Below are 16,982 nucleotides of genomic sequence, written 5' to 3'. Positions count from 1 at the left end.
ATTAACCCATCATTGTTTAAAAAAAAAATCCATTGCTAAGTGAAAAAGGCAAGATAGAGAAAAGAATGTGTAGTACATTATGATTTGTATTGAAGCAAAAGAGAAGGAGATAATTATAAATGTCCTGGCATATATGTAGATCATCACTGGAAGACTACCAAGGAAATCACTAAGAGATTGCCTCTAATGGTGAACTATATGGCTGAGGTAGGGAGAGAAGGATAGGAGGGACACATATTTTTTACTCTATTACCCTCTGTACTATTTATATTTTTAACTATTCAAAAATAATTTTAAGATGGAAAAAGTCATAATTTAAAATTATTATACATATAAACATGTGGAGAAAACAAAACAGGAAATATCCTAAGCTTTCTATACAATTTAATCCCTATATTGGTGGGATTATAGGCAATTACTGTTTTCTTCTATAGACATAATTTTTCAAATATTTCACACTGAGGATATATGGCTTTCATAACCAAGACAGACAGATAAACAGACTCGTACAAAAAGATCAGGTCCCAGTGCAGTCCACCTATTTAATCTGTAGGTAACTGAAACAGCCCTTATCTACAAGGCAGATAATAGAAAACTAACCGTTGTAATTGTAGTAATGAAAACAGAAAACAAAGTTGAATAACCACTACTCTTAGATGATGGTAAAAGAGGTCTGTGAAGATTCCAAGGCACTTTTGGGTACCTTCCCTAATTTTCACTTCAAGAATGATCATTTTTCTTTTCCTTTAAGAGGCATTTTCAATGATCTAATCATACACTCAACTTTACTTGGAGGACTTTTTTTAGCTCCAAATAAAACAAAACAAAGAGAAAAAGGAGTGGAAGAAGGAACAGCAGGGTCGAAGGAGCAAGAGGAGGAAGGAAGACAGCTGGCCAACCACAGACCTGCATAAGGTGGGCAGAATGACCCCAATGAAACCAGGTGAGATGGACACAGGCACAGCCCAGGAAAGGGAGAGATGGCAGCTCTGGGTATGGGATGCTAGATAACTTCATTTACTTGGGATACATTATTTTTTTTAATGTTTATTTATTTATTTATGTATTTATTTTTTTTTAATGTTTATTTATTTTTGAGAGAGTGAACGTGAATGAGAGAGGGGTAAAGACAGGGGGACAGATGACCCAAAGCAGGCCCTGTGCTAACAGTGGAGAGCCCAGTGTGGGGCTCAAGCTCACAAACCGTGAGATCATGACCTGAGCCCAACTTGGATGCTTAACTGAGCCACCCATGCACCCCCCAGACACTTTGATTATTCTTTTTTTTTTTTTTAGTTTTTATTTCTTTATTTTGAAAAAGACAGAGACAGCACAACAGGGGGAGGGGCAAAGAGAGAAGGAGGAAGAGGGAGGTTCTTAAGCAGACTCCTTGCTGTCAGTGCAGAGCTAGACATGGGCTCGAACTCACAAAACTGTGAGATCATGACCTCTGCTGAAACCAAGAGTCCGACACTTAACCAACTGAGCCACCCAAGCGCCCCTGATTATTGTTCTAACCACACTATGTTGTGGGGTGAAGTGGGCACAAGAGGCCAAAGATGAAAACGAGGAAAGAAGAGGCCATTCATTGGTGGGGCAATTCTAAAATCAGGGCTGCCTTAGCTGGTTATTTATAACTTTGGAATGTCCATGTGTCATTAAATATTTTGCTTTGGACTGTTTGGTTAAGAGCTTTTATAAAGCCTAACTCAGGAACTGAAATGGAATGGAGCCATCATATAGCAAAAAAAAAATCATACTTGTACTCGCAATAGAAATAGGTTTCTCTTTATTTTTTTTAATTTTTAAATATTTATTTATTTATTTTTGAGACAGAGAGAGTACACATACAAGCAGGGGAGGGACAGAAGAGTGAGGGAGAGGGAGAATCCCAAGCAGGCTCCATACTCAGCACAGAGCCCTACCTGGGGTTTGATCTCACTACCATGAGATCATGACCCAAGCCCAGATGTAAGAGTCACATGCTCAACTGACTGAGCCACCCAGGCACCCCTAGGTTTGTCTTTAAATATTGGAAATCCGGGGCGCGTGGGTGGCTCAGTCAGTTGGACGTCCGACTTCCGCTCAGGTCATGATCTCACCGTCCATAAGTTCGAGCCCTGCGTCGGGCTCTGTGCTGACAGCTCAGAGCCTGGAGCCCGTTTCAGATTCTGTGTCTCCCTCTCTCTCTGCCCCTCCCCTGTTCATGCTCTGTCTCTCTCTGTCTCCAAAATAAATAAACGTTAAAAAAAAATTTTTTTTAAATAAATATTGGAAATCCAAAGTACGTTTTTGACTCTGATCTTTAAAGTCATGCTACTGTGTCTTATTCAAATTTATATCCCCTGTGCCTCTCATAGTCCCTGGCACATAGTAGGTACTCAATAAATGTTTGTTGAGTGAATGGTTGAATTAATTTAATAATTTGATGGAAGAATTGTAATCAACATTTGAGTTCATTTAAATACTCTATTATTTGGATGGACAGCCTGGGTATTACTAGGAATGCTTTACCTGAGAACACTTCCCTCGGGTGAGCTGTTATAAGCTTTAATAGAGACTGGGCCTTGACTCAACCCTAGAACTGACAGCAAGTAGAAAGGCTCAGGAATTTGCCAGAGGGCCCACAAAATGAGAGATCCCTTCTACCCCTCATCACCTCAAATGCATAATCACTGAAATTTAGGAGATTAATATGTTCTTTAGAAAGATACAGAACAGGTGTGCCTAGGTGACTGAGTCAGTTGAGCGTTGGACTCTTGATCTTGGCTCAGGTCATGATCTCACTGTCAAGAGTTGGAGCCCAGGGTTGCGGTGTGGAGCCTGCTTAAGATTCTCTCTCGCCCTCTCCTTCTGCCCCTCCCCCACTCACACAAGCTAAACATGGCTGAGCCACCCAGGTGCCCCTAGAATAATTTTTTTAAAATTTAATCTTCCTGAATGTAAAAATTAGGTAGTAGCTTAGCTACTAATATTCCCAGTTCTCCTGATATGTGATGGGCTATAGTCACTTGTTTCTTGACAATGCGCCCTGGTCTTTCTGCCTTTTTCTCCTTCTGTGCACCTAGGAGTTGCACTGTTGCAATTCTTTGAATTACATATGGATCATGCCTTTTGAACAGTAAGTGCCTGGTTATAATACGTGAACAGTGATATTGTTTTTAAATGTGTAAATTTTGCGAAACAGTTTTTATGTTCAGACGGATTATTTAAAGTAGCATGAAAATTCATACAATGAACTACGACAGCAGTTGGAATGAACAAATGACATCACACAATAACATGGATGAATTTTACCAACAAAAACGTAAACTAAAGAAGCCAGAGACAGAAGAGAGCACAACGGTAGGATTTTATTTATATAAAGTTCAAAAACCAGCGAATGAATCTATGCTGTTTAGAATCAGGGGCACCTGGGTGGTTCAGTCGATTAAGCACCTGACTTCAGCTCAGGTCATGATCTTGCGGTTTGTGAGTTCGAGCCCTGAGTTGGGCTCACCGCTGTCAGCACAGAGCCCACTTCAGAGTCTCTCTCTCTCTCTCTCTCTCTCTCCAAAATAAATAAACATAAAAAAATAAAAAAAGAATCAGCATGGTGGTTTTCCCTGGAGCAGCCATGGGGACAGTGACCCAGTGACTGGAGATCCAGTAGGTCTGTTCCATGCTATCATATGGATTCCAGTTACATGAAGTATTCATTTTTTGGCCATACACCCATGATTGTGAACTTTGTTTTATGTAATTATAGTTTAACAAGAAGCTTCCTTAAAAATAAAAATAAGAATAAAATGACACCATTTTAAAAAACAATTTCATTTGTTAAAAATACATATTTTATAAACATGACACTTCAAAAAACTTTCTGAAAAGGAAACACCACACAAATGTAGATAGGTTTTAGTGTCTCATGTTCCGACAGGACGGATAATACTGAATAATGGCTAAGATTCGGGACAATATATTCAAGAAACTGCAGGCTTAAATTCCCTGGTTACCACTAGCATTGTGCTTTTCTTAATGCCTGAAATGACATCTAAACAAGGGGCAGCCGCCTCGGGCAAAATGGCATTTGGGTGATGTCAAAGACCTTAATGATGTCAGGTAATTGCCTGAGGAAGCTAAAAATTTTACCTTCAATTAACTAATCAACAGCACCATACATCATCATGACAATCTCACTGCCTTCCACCTACATACTATCAGGTCAATATATGGGAGGCAGGTGTCTAAGAAACCACTTCCTCTGGACGTCTGAACCTGCACTCAGGGGCCATTTTTTAAACATTTATTGAATTAGTCTGGTCTAATTTACAATTAATGGAAAGTCTGTAGTAATGCAGATTCCATAAGCAGCTAAGGAAGGCTAAAACTTTGAACCAGAGTGTGAAGCAAACACGTTTTTATGTTCCTTCTACAATTGTTTCTTTGCAATTCATGGAATACTTTAAGAGATCACTGAAAACATTTGGGTTTTCCTGCTTCCATTTGCTAAGTGGATGGTGTCAAAAACAGTAGTAATAACCACAAATGGTGTCATTTTTCAGTAAAATGGGTATATTTTAAATAAAACTCTTGATTGAAATTGAGAAGTGTGAATTTGAAATTGAACAAAATTGCCAAATCTGAAGGGAAAAAGAACCAATATAAACCCACAAAAGCACTTCCTCTTAATATTCATGTCAGTAAGAAGAGGGGAAGAACATCTTCTTTTAGTGCTTGTAGCCTTAAATAGACCTCCTGTCCCCTGCCCCCACCCCACCCTTACCCAAGCCCAGCAGACTCTTCCTCACTTGCAGCCCCTACTATGCTTTCTGCTGTGCTCCTGGAACCATCCAGGAAAAGCTGTGTTTCCGTGGCCAACGAATAGGAAATATAACAAGAGTTATATGATACATGGTTTTCGCTCTCATTCCATAGTAAAACATTTATTAAAAGCTTACCACATGTCCAACATAGTGCTGGATGCAACGGACACCATAGTAAGCCGCTGCACTTCTTATATATTCAGAAGCTTGTGGAACATTCATCAGTGACTCAGAGAAGAATAAATGTAATGATACTAAACATTGCATATAATAGGAACACCAAACAACATGGACCAGTGGCAGCCTCTTTTTTAACACCTTGAAAAGTATAAAGCATATTTTATAATGCTCATTTCCTCAGAAAACTGGGGTAGTGCTCCAGCTTATTGGTTTCCTAGTGTAACAGAATAATGTACCACACAGACAGAAACTGCCTATCTCCTATACTCTATGGTAACCCCTTCCGAATTTAATGCTAGACTTAAATTAAGGCAAAAAGATTACATAAAATGAACAGAAAACCCCAATGCAACTCTTATAGCTAGAATTATACCCTGCTTGACACGTTCTCAAGAGCACAAGAGATTAAACAAGGAAGTTCCCATTACCACATTGACTAGTAGAGTAATTGAGGTTTGGGACTTAACTTTTTAGTGACAGTTTCCTTATCTGGAAAATGGGCAAATAACAGTATCTACCTCACAGAATTTTTGTGAGGATTAAATGATAAAAATTATGTGAAGGACTTATATAATGTTAAAATGTTAATACATAGGAAATGTTCAATATGTGTTCATTCATTCATTTAATGTATTACTTGTGGAGTATGTATGATGTGTCAGGCTGGAGATATATATGTAGCAGTAGACAAAACACAAATATTCCTACCCTCATGGCATTAACATTTCAATGAGGAGAAATAAATAATAAATAAGAAGATTACATTCAATTATAATAGGTGAAATAGAGAAAAGCAAATTGTGGGAGGGGAATAGGGAAGACGGGTTGTGATTTTAAATAGAATGGCTAGGGAAGTCCCAGCCTAGCGAGGTGAGGGAGACTGCCATGAGGATGGCTGTCTGGGAGAAGAGAATTCTAGAGAGAGGAAACTGCAAACCTAAAAGCGAAGAGCTCTATGTGACTGTAGGGAGAGAATACCAGTCCATAATCCCTTCTCCAAAATTCTGGAAACAAAACCCTCTGAAGATTCTAGTCATACTTATTCCCCGCCTTCTTTCACCTCCACGTCAACCAACATGACCATGTCTCTCCCTGGAAACAGCATTCCATCTCCTTTTCTCTGCCAGGAGCCCCTGGAGGGTTCTGCCATGACACTTTGTGCCTGTACCTCATAGCAGTCACCTCCACCACACCCCAGTGCTATTAAGTGCTTGACTCCTACAGGGACAACTATTATTACTCTTCTATTATTGCTTATCCTGGTCCAACAAAAATGAAAAAAAAAAAAAAAAAAAGCTAAAGAACTGTCCTTAGAGGGATGAGGGCAGGATATTAAGACTCCAACAATAACATCTTCCTCAAAGGTAGGATCTCCACCTGAAAGCTGAGCATTTCTATATGTTTGAAGAAAATCTTGTCTGTAATTGTGACATATAAAGAATTTTTATTCGTTTTTTTAATGTTTTTTAAATTGACTTTGAGAGAGAGAGACATACAGAGCACAAGCGGGGGAGGGGCAGAGAGAGAGGGGGAGACAGAATCAGAAGCAGGCTCCAGGCTCTAAGCTGTCAGTAGAGCCCGATGCTGGGCTCGAACCCGTGAACTACAAGATCATGACCTGAGCCAAAGTCGATGCTCAACCAACTGAGCCACCCAGGCCCCCAAGAATTTTTTATTCTTAATGGGGAAATAAAATGAATAAGGAAGTAAAATCCTGGGGGGCAGGCGGGTAGATGGAGTGGAGAAGGGAAAGGAATAAACAGAGAGGGAAGGAAGGATGAAGGGCATAATTAAACTATAAAAGAAAAATATAAACAAGTTTCACAGAGACAAACTCAATAGGTATTTCTCTTCCTGTAAGTACTTTGGGGAGTGCAGGGTACCGTGAACTTTTTCCTGTAGTTGTATTTGGAAAGTGTGTTTTAAATATTTAAGATTTTGAATGATACCAAACTTCCCTTTCAAATTAGAAAAAAAAATCTAATGGTTAGAAAATATGCCTTAAAAAATTGTTTTTAACGAGAAGCTATCTCATTGGCTTTCATCTGGAAAATCGTTTGAAATTGGCAGTGACTTTTTCTTTTTTTTTTTTTTTTTTTTTTTTTTAGTAGCTACACGTTAAAGTGTTCAGTCACCTCAAAAACCTCGAGGCAACTGCCGGATGTTCCAAAGTCAAGATCCTCCACAGACAGGAAATGCCTCTGCCAGCTCCAAGGTCTCCTCCCGGCAGCCCTCTCCATTGTCTGCACAGATTTGTGTACATCCAACTAAAAAGGTTTACCGCCTGCTGGAGCCAATCAAAGAGCCACCTTAAAAGAAGGGAGTCAGTGAGGGCTTTCTAGTTTTTCTAGCTAACACTTAGTGCCCATTCTGTACCACGTATAACGCTCCCTCTCAGGTGAGCTGCCCACCTCTCTAGGAACTGGGGCTGAGAATTCACATTTCCCAAGGTCCCCAACCAGCAAGAGACGTAGGAGACTTGTCAGCCATACTTGCAGCTCTGCTCTTATCCACCATGGTATAATTTCTGCAATAGGCGTCTCCACAGCCAGATCTGAAGGGGTAGCTGCTGTTCGGAGGACCTTGGATTGATTTTGGTGGGTGGTAGGAATCTCCAAAGTGCTTGTCATTTGGATTCAACAACAATACCAAAAAATGTATCAAGGGACTGAAATTCGATTAGACAAGTACAGAGTCCAGCTGGAATCTCATGAAACCCCAAGCGACGAAAAGGAAATGTTGGTACAATATCTGATTATTCTTACAAGATACCAAACTCCTAACCATTTAGAAGCATCCTGGGTAACTGTTTGGTTCTCCACCTTCTGTCCCGTGTTAGGAGTCACAAAAGCCTCACCTCCAATCACAGATTTAAAGGATCATTGATATTCAATTTTAAAGAAAAATCGAAAGAGTGAGCTTCTGAGTTCACGTCATCTTCCACAAGGCAGTATAACTGGAATGGGAATTTTGGTAAAGACAGTCTGTCCCCAACAAAATGCACTTCCCCCAAGTCTGAATACATTTTCTTGAATCTCTACCCTGTCTCCATTAAGTAAAATGAATATTCACAGCAATGAAACCACCACCAAAAAAAAAAAAAAGTTGTCAGAAATGTTGAAAGAGAATAGGTACTTTCACTATCAGAGATGGTTTCCTCTTTTCCCACAAGATGTTTTATCAGCTTTCACCCTGAGAAAACCATAAAAAGTAAGAAAAAGTAACCTTATGCAATAGTTCTCTAAATAAAATACTACACAGCAGGCTAGTCATCCCTAAAAGGGATGTTGTTTAAAGAGTCAAAGTACATCATCCAACAAAATCAATATCCTATTAAGTTAGAAAGGGTTCTGAATATCAAAGACCGACGAACTGAATAACTTAAAGTATAAGTACATGACCCAGGGGATTAATCACACACTGTCATGGTGAAATTAGGGCAATTCTTCCAATCATTAACGTTTTGCTTACAAAAATGTGCTTTTCTGTTTGTCTTTCTGCTAAATGATAACCGTTTTCAAGTTGAATCTCCTGATAAAAAGAGTTAAAAACAAGACAGGAGTTGTGCTGTAAAGGTCATACATGCTGCTTCAACATGAAATAGCCAAAAGACAAACAAATGAAAAATGCCTGGATTGTAGGAAGAATTTGTAAATATTCATTGGCAATCTTCAATGGGGCATTTTGAAAACACGTAATGCCAACCTGTGTCCTGAGAACACTGTATTTCTCCCAGTGAACATGCTCTTGATTCTTAAGACTATGTCTAGATTCAGGAGCACCTGGGTGGCTCAGTCAGTTAAGCGTTCAACTTTAGGTCAGGTCATGATCTCACAGTTCATGGGTTTGGCCCCCATATCAGGCTCTCTGCTGGCAGCACGGAGCCTGCTTAGGATTCTCTCTCTCTCTCTCTCTCTCTCTCTCTCTCTCTCTCTCTCTCAAAAAAAGAACTTTTTTAAAAAGAATATGTTTAGATTCAGAACATGAGTAACTTGATGAGGGTTGGGAATAGCTTTAAACTGGAAAACACCCTGGTTTCAAGAACTGTCTACTTTAAAACAAGATTTCACCCTTCAACTTTTCTAGTGCCAATCAATACATAAGCCTGTATTTCTCTGCTTGATCATCATGATACAGTTATTCCCAAAAATAAACATTAACCAGAGGTTATCTCCGGGAGTGAAACACACACCAACTGACTTCAGGATTGCTTTAATACCATATTAGGCCCACAAGCCTCCCATTTTCCAAAACTCTGATACTGACAGTCCCTTTTTCAAATGAGACTGATTATGATCCTTGAACCTGACATGTAACCTGTCAGGCAGGGTCTGGGAGCTGGGAGCCTGCAGCTGATGGGAAGGGAGACCCTCCAATTGGAGGTCAACTGTGGGCCCCAACATTGAGAAGACACAGAGAACAGGGGGAACAATAAAGAGCTTGAAGTGAGTTGGTAACTGGGGGGTTGGAAAGGATCACGTGGATCAATTAGACCATCTTCATTCCACAGATGAGAGAACGGAGTACAAGAACTAAAATTCCAACCCAAATTATTAAATTTCCAGGCCAATTCACACCTCTCTGCTTAAGGAACCGGTACTAATTTTCTCAGAAATGTAAATTCACAGGCAATTCCAGGAGCCTTCCTGAAATCTAAGGAGGGAGAATGTGACAACTCGCTAAAAGCAATGACCTTTTCACTCTGTCTTCACCTGAGTGCTCATGTCTAGGGAACCAGAACCCTGGTCAGCCATGCCAGGGGTGAAGTCATTCCTTCAGGAGCCCTCAGGAGGCACCCAACTCCACAAACAACTAGAGGCCTTCATGAAGGCCCAGGCTAGAAGGAAAAGGTTTCTGGGCCTCTCCCCCAACAGGCCTCTCATCGTTTTCCTGGAATGTCAGAGACCTGATGGCTCAGGTAGGCAAGCAACTGTCTGCAATCCCCGGGCTAGTCAGAAACCTCAGGCCACCGTTCCTCTCAGCCCCACACCCACCCTTACCTGGGCGCCTCCATTCCCCCATCTCACAATACCCATTCCTCGGCCCTTTGGCCTCCCCTCAGCCATTAGACTCTTGCTCCCACCGGCCTAGACAAGGCCCTTCTTTCTCCTTCCTCCCTCTCAGCCATCCCCACCTCCTGCTCTCACACCTACAGAAGTTACTGGAAGGGAAGCAAGTGAGAAAGGAGTGAGGGGGTATAGGTATTAGGGCCCCACCTGCTTCTACACCTTGGAACAGTGGTTCTCAAAACTCAGGCACTCCGACCAACAGCTTTGACACCACCTGAGCCCTTGTTGAAGTGCAAATCCCGCTCCCACCCAGACCTGCCAAATTATAAACTCTGTCGACGGGCCGGCAATGAGTATCAAGAAGTCTGCAGGTGCTTCTGAAGCTCGCTGAAGCTTGAGACCCGAAGTCTCGGCGCAAACTACCTCCCAGCTCTTGCCCGCCAGGCCCTCCCTCCCCCTTCGCGAACCCCCCTTACCCTGGCTCGGCCGCCTCGGGATGACGCAGTGTTGACTCACGCGGGTCAAGGACGGTGGCCCGGGCCAGGCTGGGAGCCGAGGCGAATCAATGGGGTTCGGCGGCCCCGCGCTCAGCCGCGCGGCCGACCTCGGCCCTCGCTCTTCCCGCCACCCGGCACGCCGGGGTTTCCCACCTGCAGCGCTCGGGGGTCCGCGGGCGGGAGCCTCCCCCTGCGGCGACGCACTCACACCGAGCCCCTCCCCCCGCCCTCCCCCTTCCTTGGGGAAAGGCCCAAATCTGTTTCCAGGAGCCCACCCACCCGCTGCCTCGCGCAGCCCCGCGCCCAGCCCCGCGAGGCGCTTGCGTTTGTTTCCCTGGAAGTAAGAGAGGTCCGACTAGATCAGTCGTCCCACCGATGGGTTTATTTTATACACAAGTTACTCATTTAAAAAAAACAACACCACCACCACCACCACCGTTTTGGCCTTTTTTTTTACAGCGAAAAAATTATATATACACACATTATAAACACTGTTTGATATAAAACACAATATCTACAGTCTACTTACAGTTAATCAACTTGCTACTTCTAGTTCGTCTGTGATTAATTTTAGTCACCGACGAGTCAGTTTGTCTGCTTGATTTGTACTGTACCATTCCTTTAACACCTTGGTCATATAGGTACTTAGTGACAGTGCAAAACAAGCATTTAAGATTCTTATCAACTATTTCTCTTTGACAAAAAGAACACACACATCCCCGAGGCAGAAGCTCTGAGATCACTTTGGATTTAAGGCAGCAGTATAAGAATGTAATATAAAAGTAAAGAACATTTCCTTTAAAAATATTCCAAGGCTGCCTGAAATGTGGGCCCCTTTTCCAAGGCATACCTCTGGATCTGGGATATCCTTCTGCTTTTCCATTAAGTAGGATGTAGATACAGATTGTAGAAACGTCATTCAAGAAGATCTTATTAAAATCTTTAAAGTTATAACTTAAAAATTTAACAAAAAATTCAAAAATTACTTTTTATAAATAGAAAAAACAATTTCCTTTTTAAAAAGGGGGTGAATCTAAGCAGTGAAGAGTCCCTTCATCATTCAACCTAAAATCAGTACATAAACCATTTAAGTCAAAATTAAGGTTTCAGTGTAAGTTTGCTGTTTAGCCAGTGCACCAAATATTTTAGGTTTCCAGAATACCAGAAAATTGATTCCCTTTCTCAGAGTTTTCCAGTATCGCCTATGGAGATTCTCTGTAGCAAATGTTATTCCCAAATCCAGTTTTCCGAACATGCCAATGTCTACGGTCATCATCCAGCATTAAAATAGCCTTTATCGCCCTCAATGTCCACTTCCTGATCAGAATCCTCTGAAATCTCTGACTCAAGGTCTTCCTGGGAGGCAGGGGAGGGCGAACACTGAGAGCTATCTAGAACACCTTTATTCTGCTCACTGGTCAAGTCTTGCCTTTGGTCACAAGGATTGTCCAAACTTTCCAGTTCTTCTTTTTTATTGCTTTGAGGGTTTTCCTGGATGAAAGGAATGAAAGTGAAATTGGTAGGCTCGTGAAATATGGAGGCATAAGAGACGTAGATCAGAATGTGTTTTCATTCTTTATCGTCTTTAAAATGTTTAGTTTATCTATTGCTTTCAGCTATAATCTTTTTATTCAGAAAACACATATTTGTGCTTCTGTCTCACTTTAGAATAAAAGTGCCTGTCACATCAGAGAAAGATCATGCTCTTGTGAGAAAAGAACAAGCAGTCACAAATATAACTAAATGGGTTGTGTCAAATGAACACTTAGCTCCAGCCCAGACTCATGGTCTCAAGGTTCTAAGAGTTTAAGGGAGAAGGGAAATCAGATTACTACAGATACACACTATCTTCATTCTTCAAGTATTTTTAAACCTTGCCAATTAACAGGGTCTCTCAGCCATTTAAAAACTATGAATGCTATGTAGTGAATTCAGGAGAAAGTTTCAAAATCATTAGATTGAATCCTTTTTCCTCCATTTTCTGGACTAAATTTATAAACTTATAAATGATACGGAGCAACTTACAAAATCATGGCAAAGGTAAAAATGCAAAACTGAAAGAATGTTGCCAACTGCAAAGGAAGACAATTCACTGCAATTTACTTAAAACCTGGAGAAAATTTCTGGAATATATATTCCCACACATTACACAGGAACCGCTATTTTAAAAATTCCTGGTAAACTGCAGTCAAATCTTTGACCAAGAACCAAATAAGTGAGTGAATTCTTAATCCTGTTTGTCTAAAATAGACATAAACACTACAAAGAAATATTATGATATATTGCTATGGTTTTTTTTAAGCAAGACTACAGAATAATATATTCACCAGGCTTGCAACTAAGTAACAAATAGATGCACAGGGTCAGAGATTGAGAAGGAATCTGCAAATTTTTAAATCATGTTAGAATAATGAAATTATGGGATATTTTCTGTTTCAAAGTGTTGTGACACCATCTGATTTTTAATGAAAAAGTTATGATTGCTAAATTTAAAAATGCACACTGCTTTCAATTTCCCCACTCGTATTACTGTTTCAAAAATATTTTATTTATTCTAAACTGTACATACACTGACAAATGAACAATACAGCAATTGTCAGATAACTATGGAGAAGACCTGCAGATTAGAACATCAAAAACAAATCTTTAGCTTTAAGTCAATAGAGGTTTTTCAAAAACTGAATTAGCCTTTACTTTTTATCGCATATTGCGTAACAAGGTCATTGGAAAAAAAAGACTGTTAGTAAGTTTCAGCTTGTATATTCTCTTACATGTCTTATATTCATTTTAAGAGCTGGCATTAGGTGGGAAATAATTTTAAACTCTTTGATATTTAATTCTTCTAAAAACAGTGCAAACAAGACTGAAAGGTGTTTATTTCCTTATATTTACCCTTGAGCTCTGCCTGGTTTTATTATGGCTGTGTAAATAAAAGAAACAATTTTCTCCCAAAGATAACTGCTTAAGTCATTTACTGTCAATTACTTTATCTTTCCTGCGTTAATTAGATAAACAACATATGGGGTTTATAAAACAATTAGCCCGGAGTTTTACTAGCCAGTGTGTGAAAACCCAAGCATAATTGATATAGGAACTGCATTAGGTGCTTTTAGCATTACTGCCACCTGAGCAACTCATCCTGAATTTCAGCAAGACTATTTGCCTTTTTAATCAAGGTGAAGAGGTTAAATAGTCTCTCAAATGACTTTTGCATACAACCCATAACAGGCTTCGCATTGAGATAACATGATAAAAATATTTATTTCCATAGAAACACAACCATGTCGATACCTGTTTTAGTCTTCTCCATTTAGCGCGACGATTCTGGAACCAGGTTTTCACCTACAGGAAAGACAGAAAGAAAACTTGCCACGAACCCAAGGCGCCTGGGGGGGTAATGGAGAAGCTGATCCGCGGCTGTCGCTGTCGAGCAGATCAGCGGTCCAGGCGTTAGATAGCGCGATGAGACCCGCCAGAGCGCAAGGTGTCTCCAAGTCTGTCTTCCGCCCGCGACCCCCGGCCCAGGAATGGCCCCGAGCCCACAGGCGCGCTCACCTGTCTCTCGCTGAGCTGCAGCATCTTGGCCAGACGCTTCCTCTCCGGCGGAGAGAGGTATTTCTGGGTCTCAAACTTCTTCTCCAACTCGATGGTCTGGTCGTTGGAGAACCTCACCTGGCCACCTTTCCTTTTATGCAGAGGCCTCTGCAAGAAAGGGCTCCAGAGCAGAGGTTTGCCTAGGGGAAGCGAGAGAGCAAGAGAGCCTAGGGTTAGTGGGTGACAGCCCTGGAGCGGCCAGGCCCTGGGAGTGACAAAGGGGAGTAGGGGACGCAGGAGGACACTCAACCAGACATGTTCACATATGCCCACCCACACAAGGACCCATCAAGACACATACATACCCAGAGACAGAAACACGCAAAGTCACACACACATACACGCTGCATATGCATACAGACGACCCTTGTACACTCACAGACACAAACGGCCATCACACCCATAGCTGGATTCAAGCTCAAATCTTTTGACCCCCAAAAGAACACCCACTTATAAATTGAGCTTAAAAATAAACCCTCTTGAACGAGTCGCTCTCGAATTTATACACAACTCTTCTCACTTCTAGGCCCTCTCACTTGGTGAGCCGCACTTTCCAAATACCCAGAGTCTGTCTGTGTTGGGAAGGAACCGGGCTGTTACACTACCCAAGGCGTTCCAGCCCGGGGCGGCGGGCAGGAGCCTGCTTGGGAAGCCCTCGGGCCAGGCGCCGACTCTAGGCCTTTCCTGGAGCTTCCAATCCTAGCTCCAGGGAGCAGCGGCCTCCTCTGATTTCACACCCGGCTGCGGGGGCGGCCAGTTAAAGCTACCCCGTGGGCTATGGCAACATTTCCGTCAATGTGTTTCCTGTTGGTCTATCTCGAAAAACCCTTTGCTTCCTCCTGCGCGGTCCCAGCAGTAACCCAAGGAAACCCAGGGCGCGCTCTGTGAAAACGTTCACCCCAGGCCGTGCCCGGCTGAGGGTCCCGCTCTGGCCCCAGCAGGCGAAGACAGTCACGTCGGGGGTCACCGCCCGCACCAAACCCTCGAGGCTGGAATCAAAAATACAGTAAAATAGTTTTTTAAATAAAGAACTAAGATATAATCCCCTCCAAATCTGTCTAACGATGAGAAAGGGGGGTGGAGAGCTGTGCTAGATGCCGCTTCATAAACATGAGGTCATTAAAATGTTAATTAATGAAAATGCTAGTCTGTCTCTAGGGTCCCTACAGAAGCTGCCAACAGCTGAGAGAAAATTTAAAACCCTGGTGGCCCAAGGCAAGGACCCCCCCCCCCACTTTCTTTATTTCCCCCTGGGCTTCAGATGCCAAAGACGCCAAAGGCCACCCGGAGTGCGGCTCACCGTTGGCTTATTTCTTAGGCCGCGCACTGAGGGGGACAAGCCCCGAAAATACCATATGCCCTAGGTGTCCTCACTGCCTTTCCTACTCCAAAGACCTGTCAGTCAGTCCGTCCGTCCGTCCGTGGGTCTGCAGGCCTGCCCCCAAACACTGAAAGCTGGCATTGTTGGTTTGGTTTTGTTGTTTTTTTTTTTTTCCAGATTTTGCTTACGTCAGGCTTCAGACTAGTGCAAAACAGCCTCGGGGAAAAAAAAAAGGAAGCAACTGGTTATTTTAGCTGCCATAAAGTCACATCCCACACAGAGGAAATGAACAATATCAGAAAAACGGATCCCGGCTATCAGAAGTCGAGTGTTTCCTGAATTTGTCTGTATTGAGGATGTCGATAAAATAATCAGCAGCGTGCACTACTCCGGGGGAAGGGTCTGCTTCATGCAGCCAGGAAAACACTTAACAGCTTCTGAAACCAGATTTACTCCTATCGAGAACTCAAGATTTCCTGTATGAACGGAAAGGGTCAGGCTCTTTCACTGCACAAGCTTGTTGAACCAGGTCCAGCCTCGTAACCACCCGGGCCCGGCAGCTATCCCTGCCCCATAGGGCCCGCCCGGGGCGCCTTGGCACTCCCTTCCCGGTCCCTCCAGCTAAGGGGACCCCACCCCGAGCGACACACGCGCCCCAAGACTGCCTTCGGCCACAAGCCCCCGTGGCAGCGCCAGAGGTCTCGCCCGGGCCCGCGCGCCCCGACGCCTGCAAGGTGCAGGAAAACCAATCTGAGTCATGGTGCGGTCAGCCCGGCCGCGCGCCACTGGGGCCCGCGCCTCCTGTCCCCGCGCGCGCCCGAGAGCCGCTTTTCGATCGCTTTTGCCACAACTTTCTATTGCCTCCCACTCCGCCCCCGCCGCCTCCTGGACGCTGCCACCTGCCGGGTGGCGCCTTCCTCGCCGCCGCCGCGGCTCGGCCCCGCCATGACCCGGGCCGCCTTACCCAGGGGGTCGTGGCGGAACAGGGCGTGCGTGTAGTCGTTCACCGTCCGCGGGAAGGGGTACAGAGGGCCCCCGAAGCCGCTGGATCCGTAGGCGGCGGCCAGCGCGGCAGCGGAGTGGTGCGAGAAGGCGGGGTGGATCGGCGTGGGCTCGTACACCGGGGTCCGGTAGGAGGACACGAGGCTGGTGAAGGAGGAGTTGGGGGACGGCAGCGTGGGGGCGGGGGTGGGCGCGGCGGGCCCGCGGCCCAGGATGTCCTCGATGTAGAACGGCGTCGGGTGCGCCGGCTGCAGCAGCGGCGTGGGCGCGTACAGCGGCACCCCCACGGCACCCGCCGCCGCCGGCCCGGGGTGTGGGTACTGCATGGCTCCGCTGCGCTCCGGCCCCTCGGAGAGCTGGCGGCCCGCGCCGCGGCGCTACATTTATCCGCGCTCCGCGCTCCCGGCGATAGGCTCTGCCGCCCACGGGGTGGGGCCGCGCTCTCTGGCCCCTTCCTGCCGCCCGGCCCTGCGGCCAATGGCGCAGAGCCCCGGGAGCCGCCTCCCGCCCCCACCCTTGGCCCGCCCCCGCCGGCCGAGCTCCCCGCCCCCCGGGACGCGCTCGCTTGCAGCCT

At 44.1% G+C, this 16,982-nt stretch overlaps 1 protein-coding gene across 1 annotated transcript; it reads right to left on the bottom strand.

Annotated features, from left to right (window-relative positions):
- Positions 1-10,851: 10,851 nt before the first annotated feature.
- HHEX (hematopoietically expressed homeobox) lies at positions 10,852-16,838 on the bottom strand. The gene is made up of 4 exons (XM_027062632.2): positions 16,371-16,838; positions 14,047-14,225; positions 13,783-13,833; positions 10,852-11,982 (listed from the first exon to the last, which is right to left on the bottom strand). Exons 1-4 carry the CDS (start codon positions 16,732-16,734, stop codon positions 11,764-11,766), a joined length of 813 nt encoding a protein of 270 aa, XP_026918433.1. The 5' UTR covers positions 16,735-16,838; the 3' UTR covers positions 10,852-11,763.
- Positions 16,839-16,982: the final 144 nt, after the last annotated feature.

The sequence above is a fragment of the Acinonyx jubatus genome, chromosome D2, assembly GCF_027475565.1.
Source record: "Acinonyx jubatus isolate Ajub_Pintada_27869175 chromosome D2, VMU_Ajub_asm_v1.0, whole genome shotgun sequence".
Lineage (NCBI taxonomy): Eukaryota > Metazoa > Chordata > Mammalia > Carnivora > Felidae > Acinonyx > Acinonyx jubatus.
Note: the sequence above shows the minus strand (reverse complement) of the source record. Positions and strands in the feature narration are given on the sequence as shown.

Excerpts from the sequence above, each read along its gene's own strand:
- HHEX (XM_027062632.2), bottom strand. The coding sequence starts at position 16,734 with ATGCAGTACCCACACCCCGGGCCGGCGGCGGCGGGTGCCGTGGGGGTG. Across the intron at positions 14,226-16,370 it reads GTTCCGCCACGACCCCCTGG|GCAAACCTCTGCTCTGGAGC; the intron begins GTAAGGCGGCCC and ends CGCTTCCCCTAG. Across the intron at positions 13,834-14,046 it reads TGCAGCTCAGCGAGAGACAG|GTGAAAACCTGGTTCCAGAA; the intron begins GTGAGCGCGCCT and ends TCTTTCCTGTAG.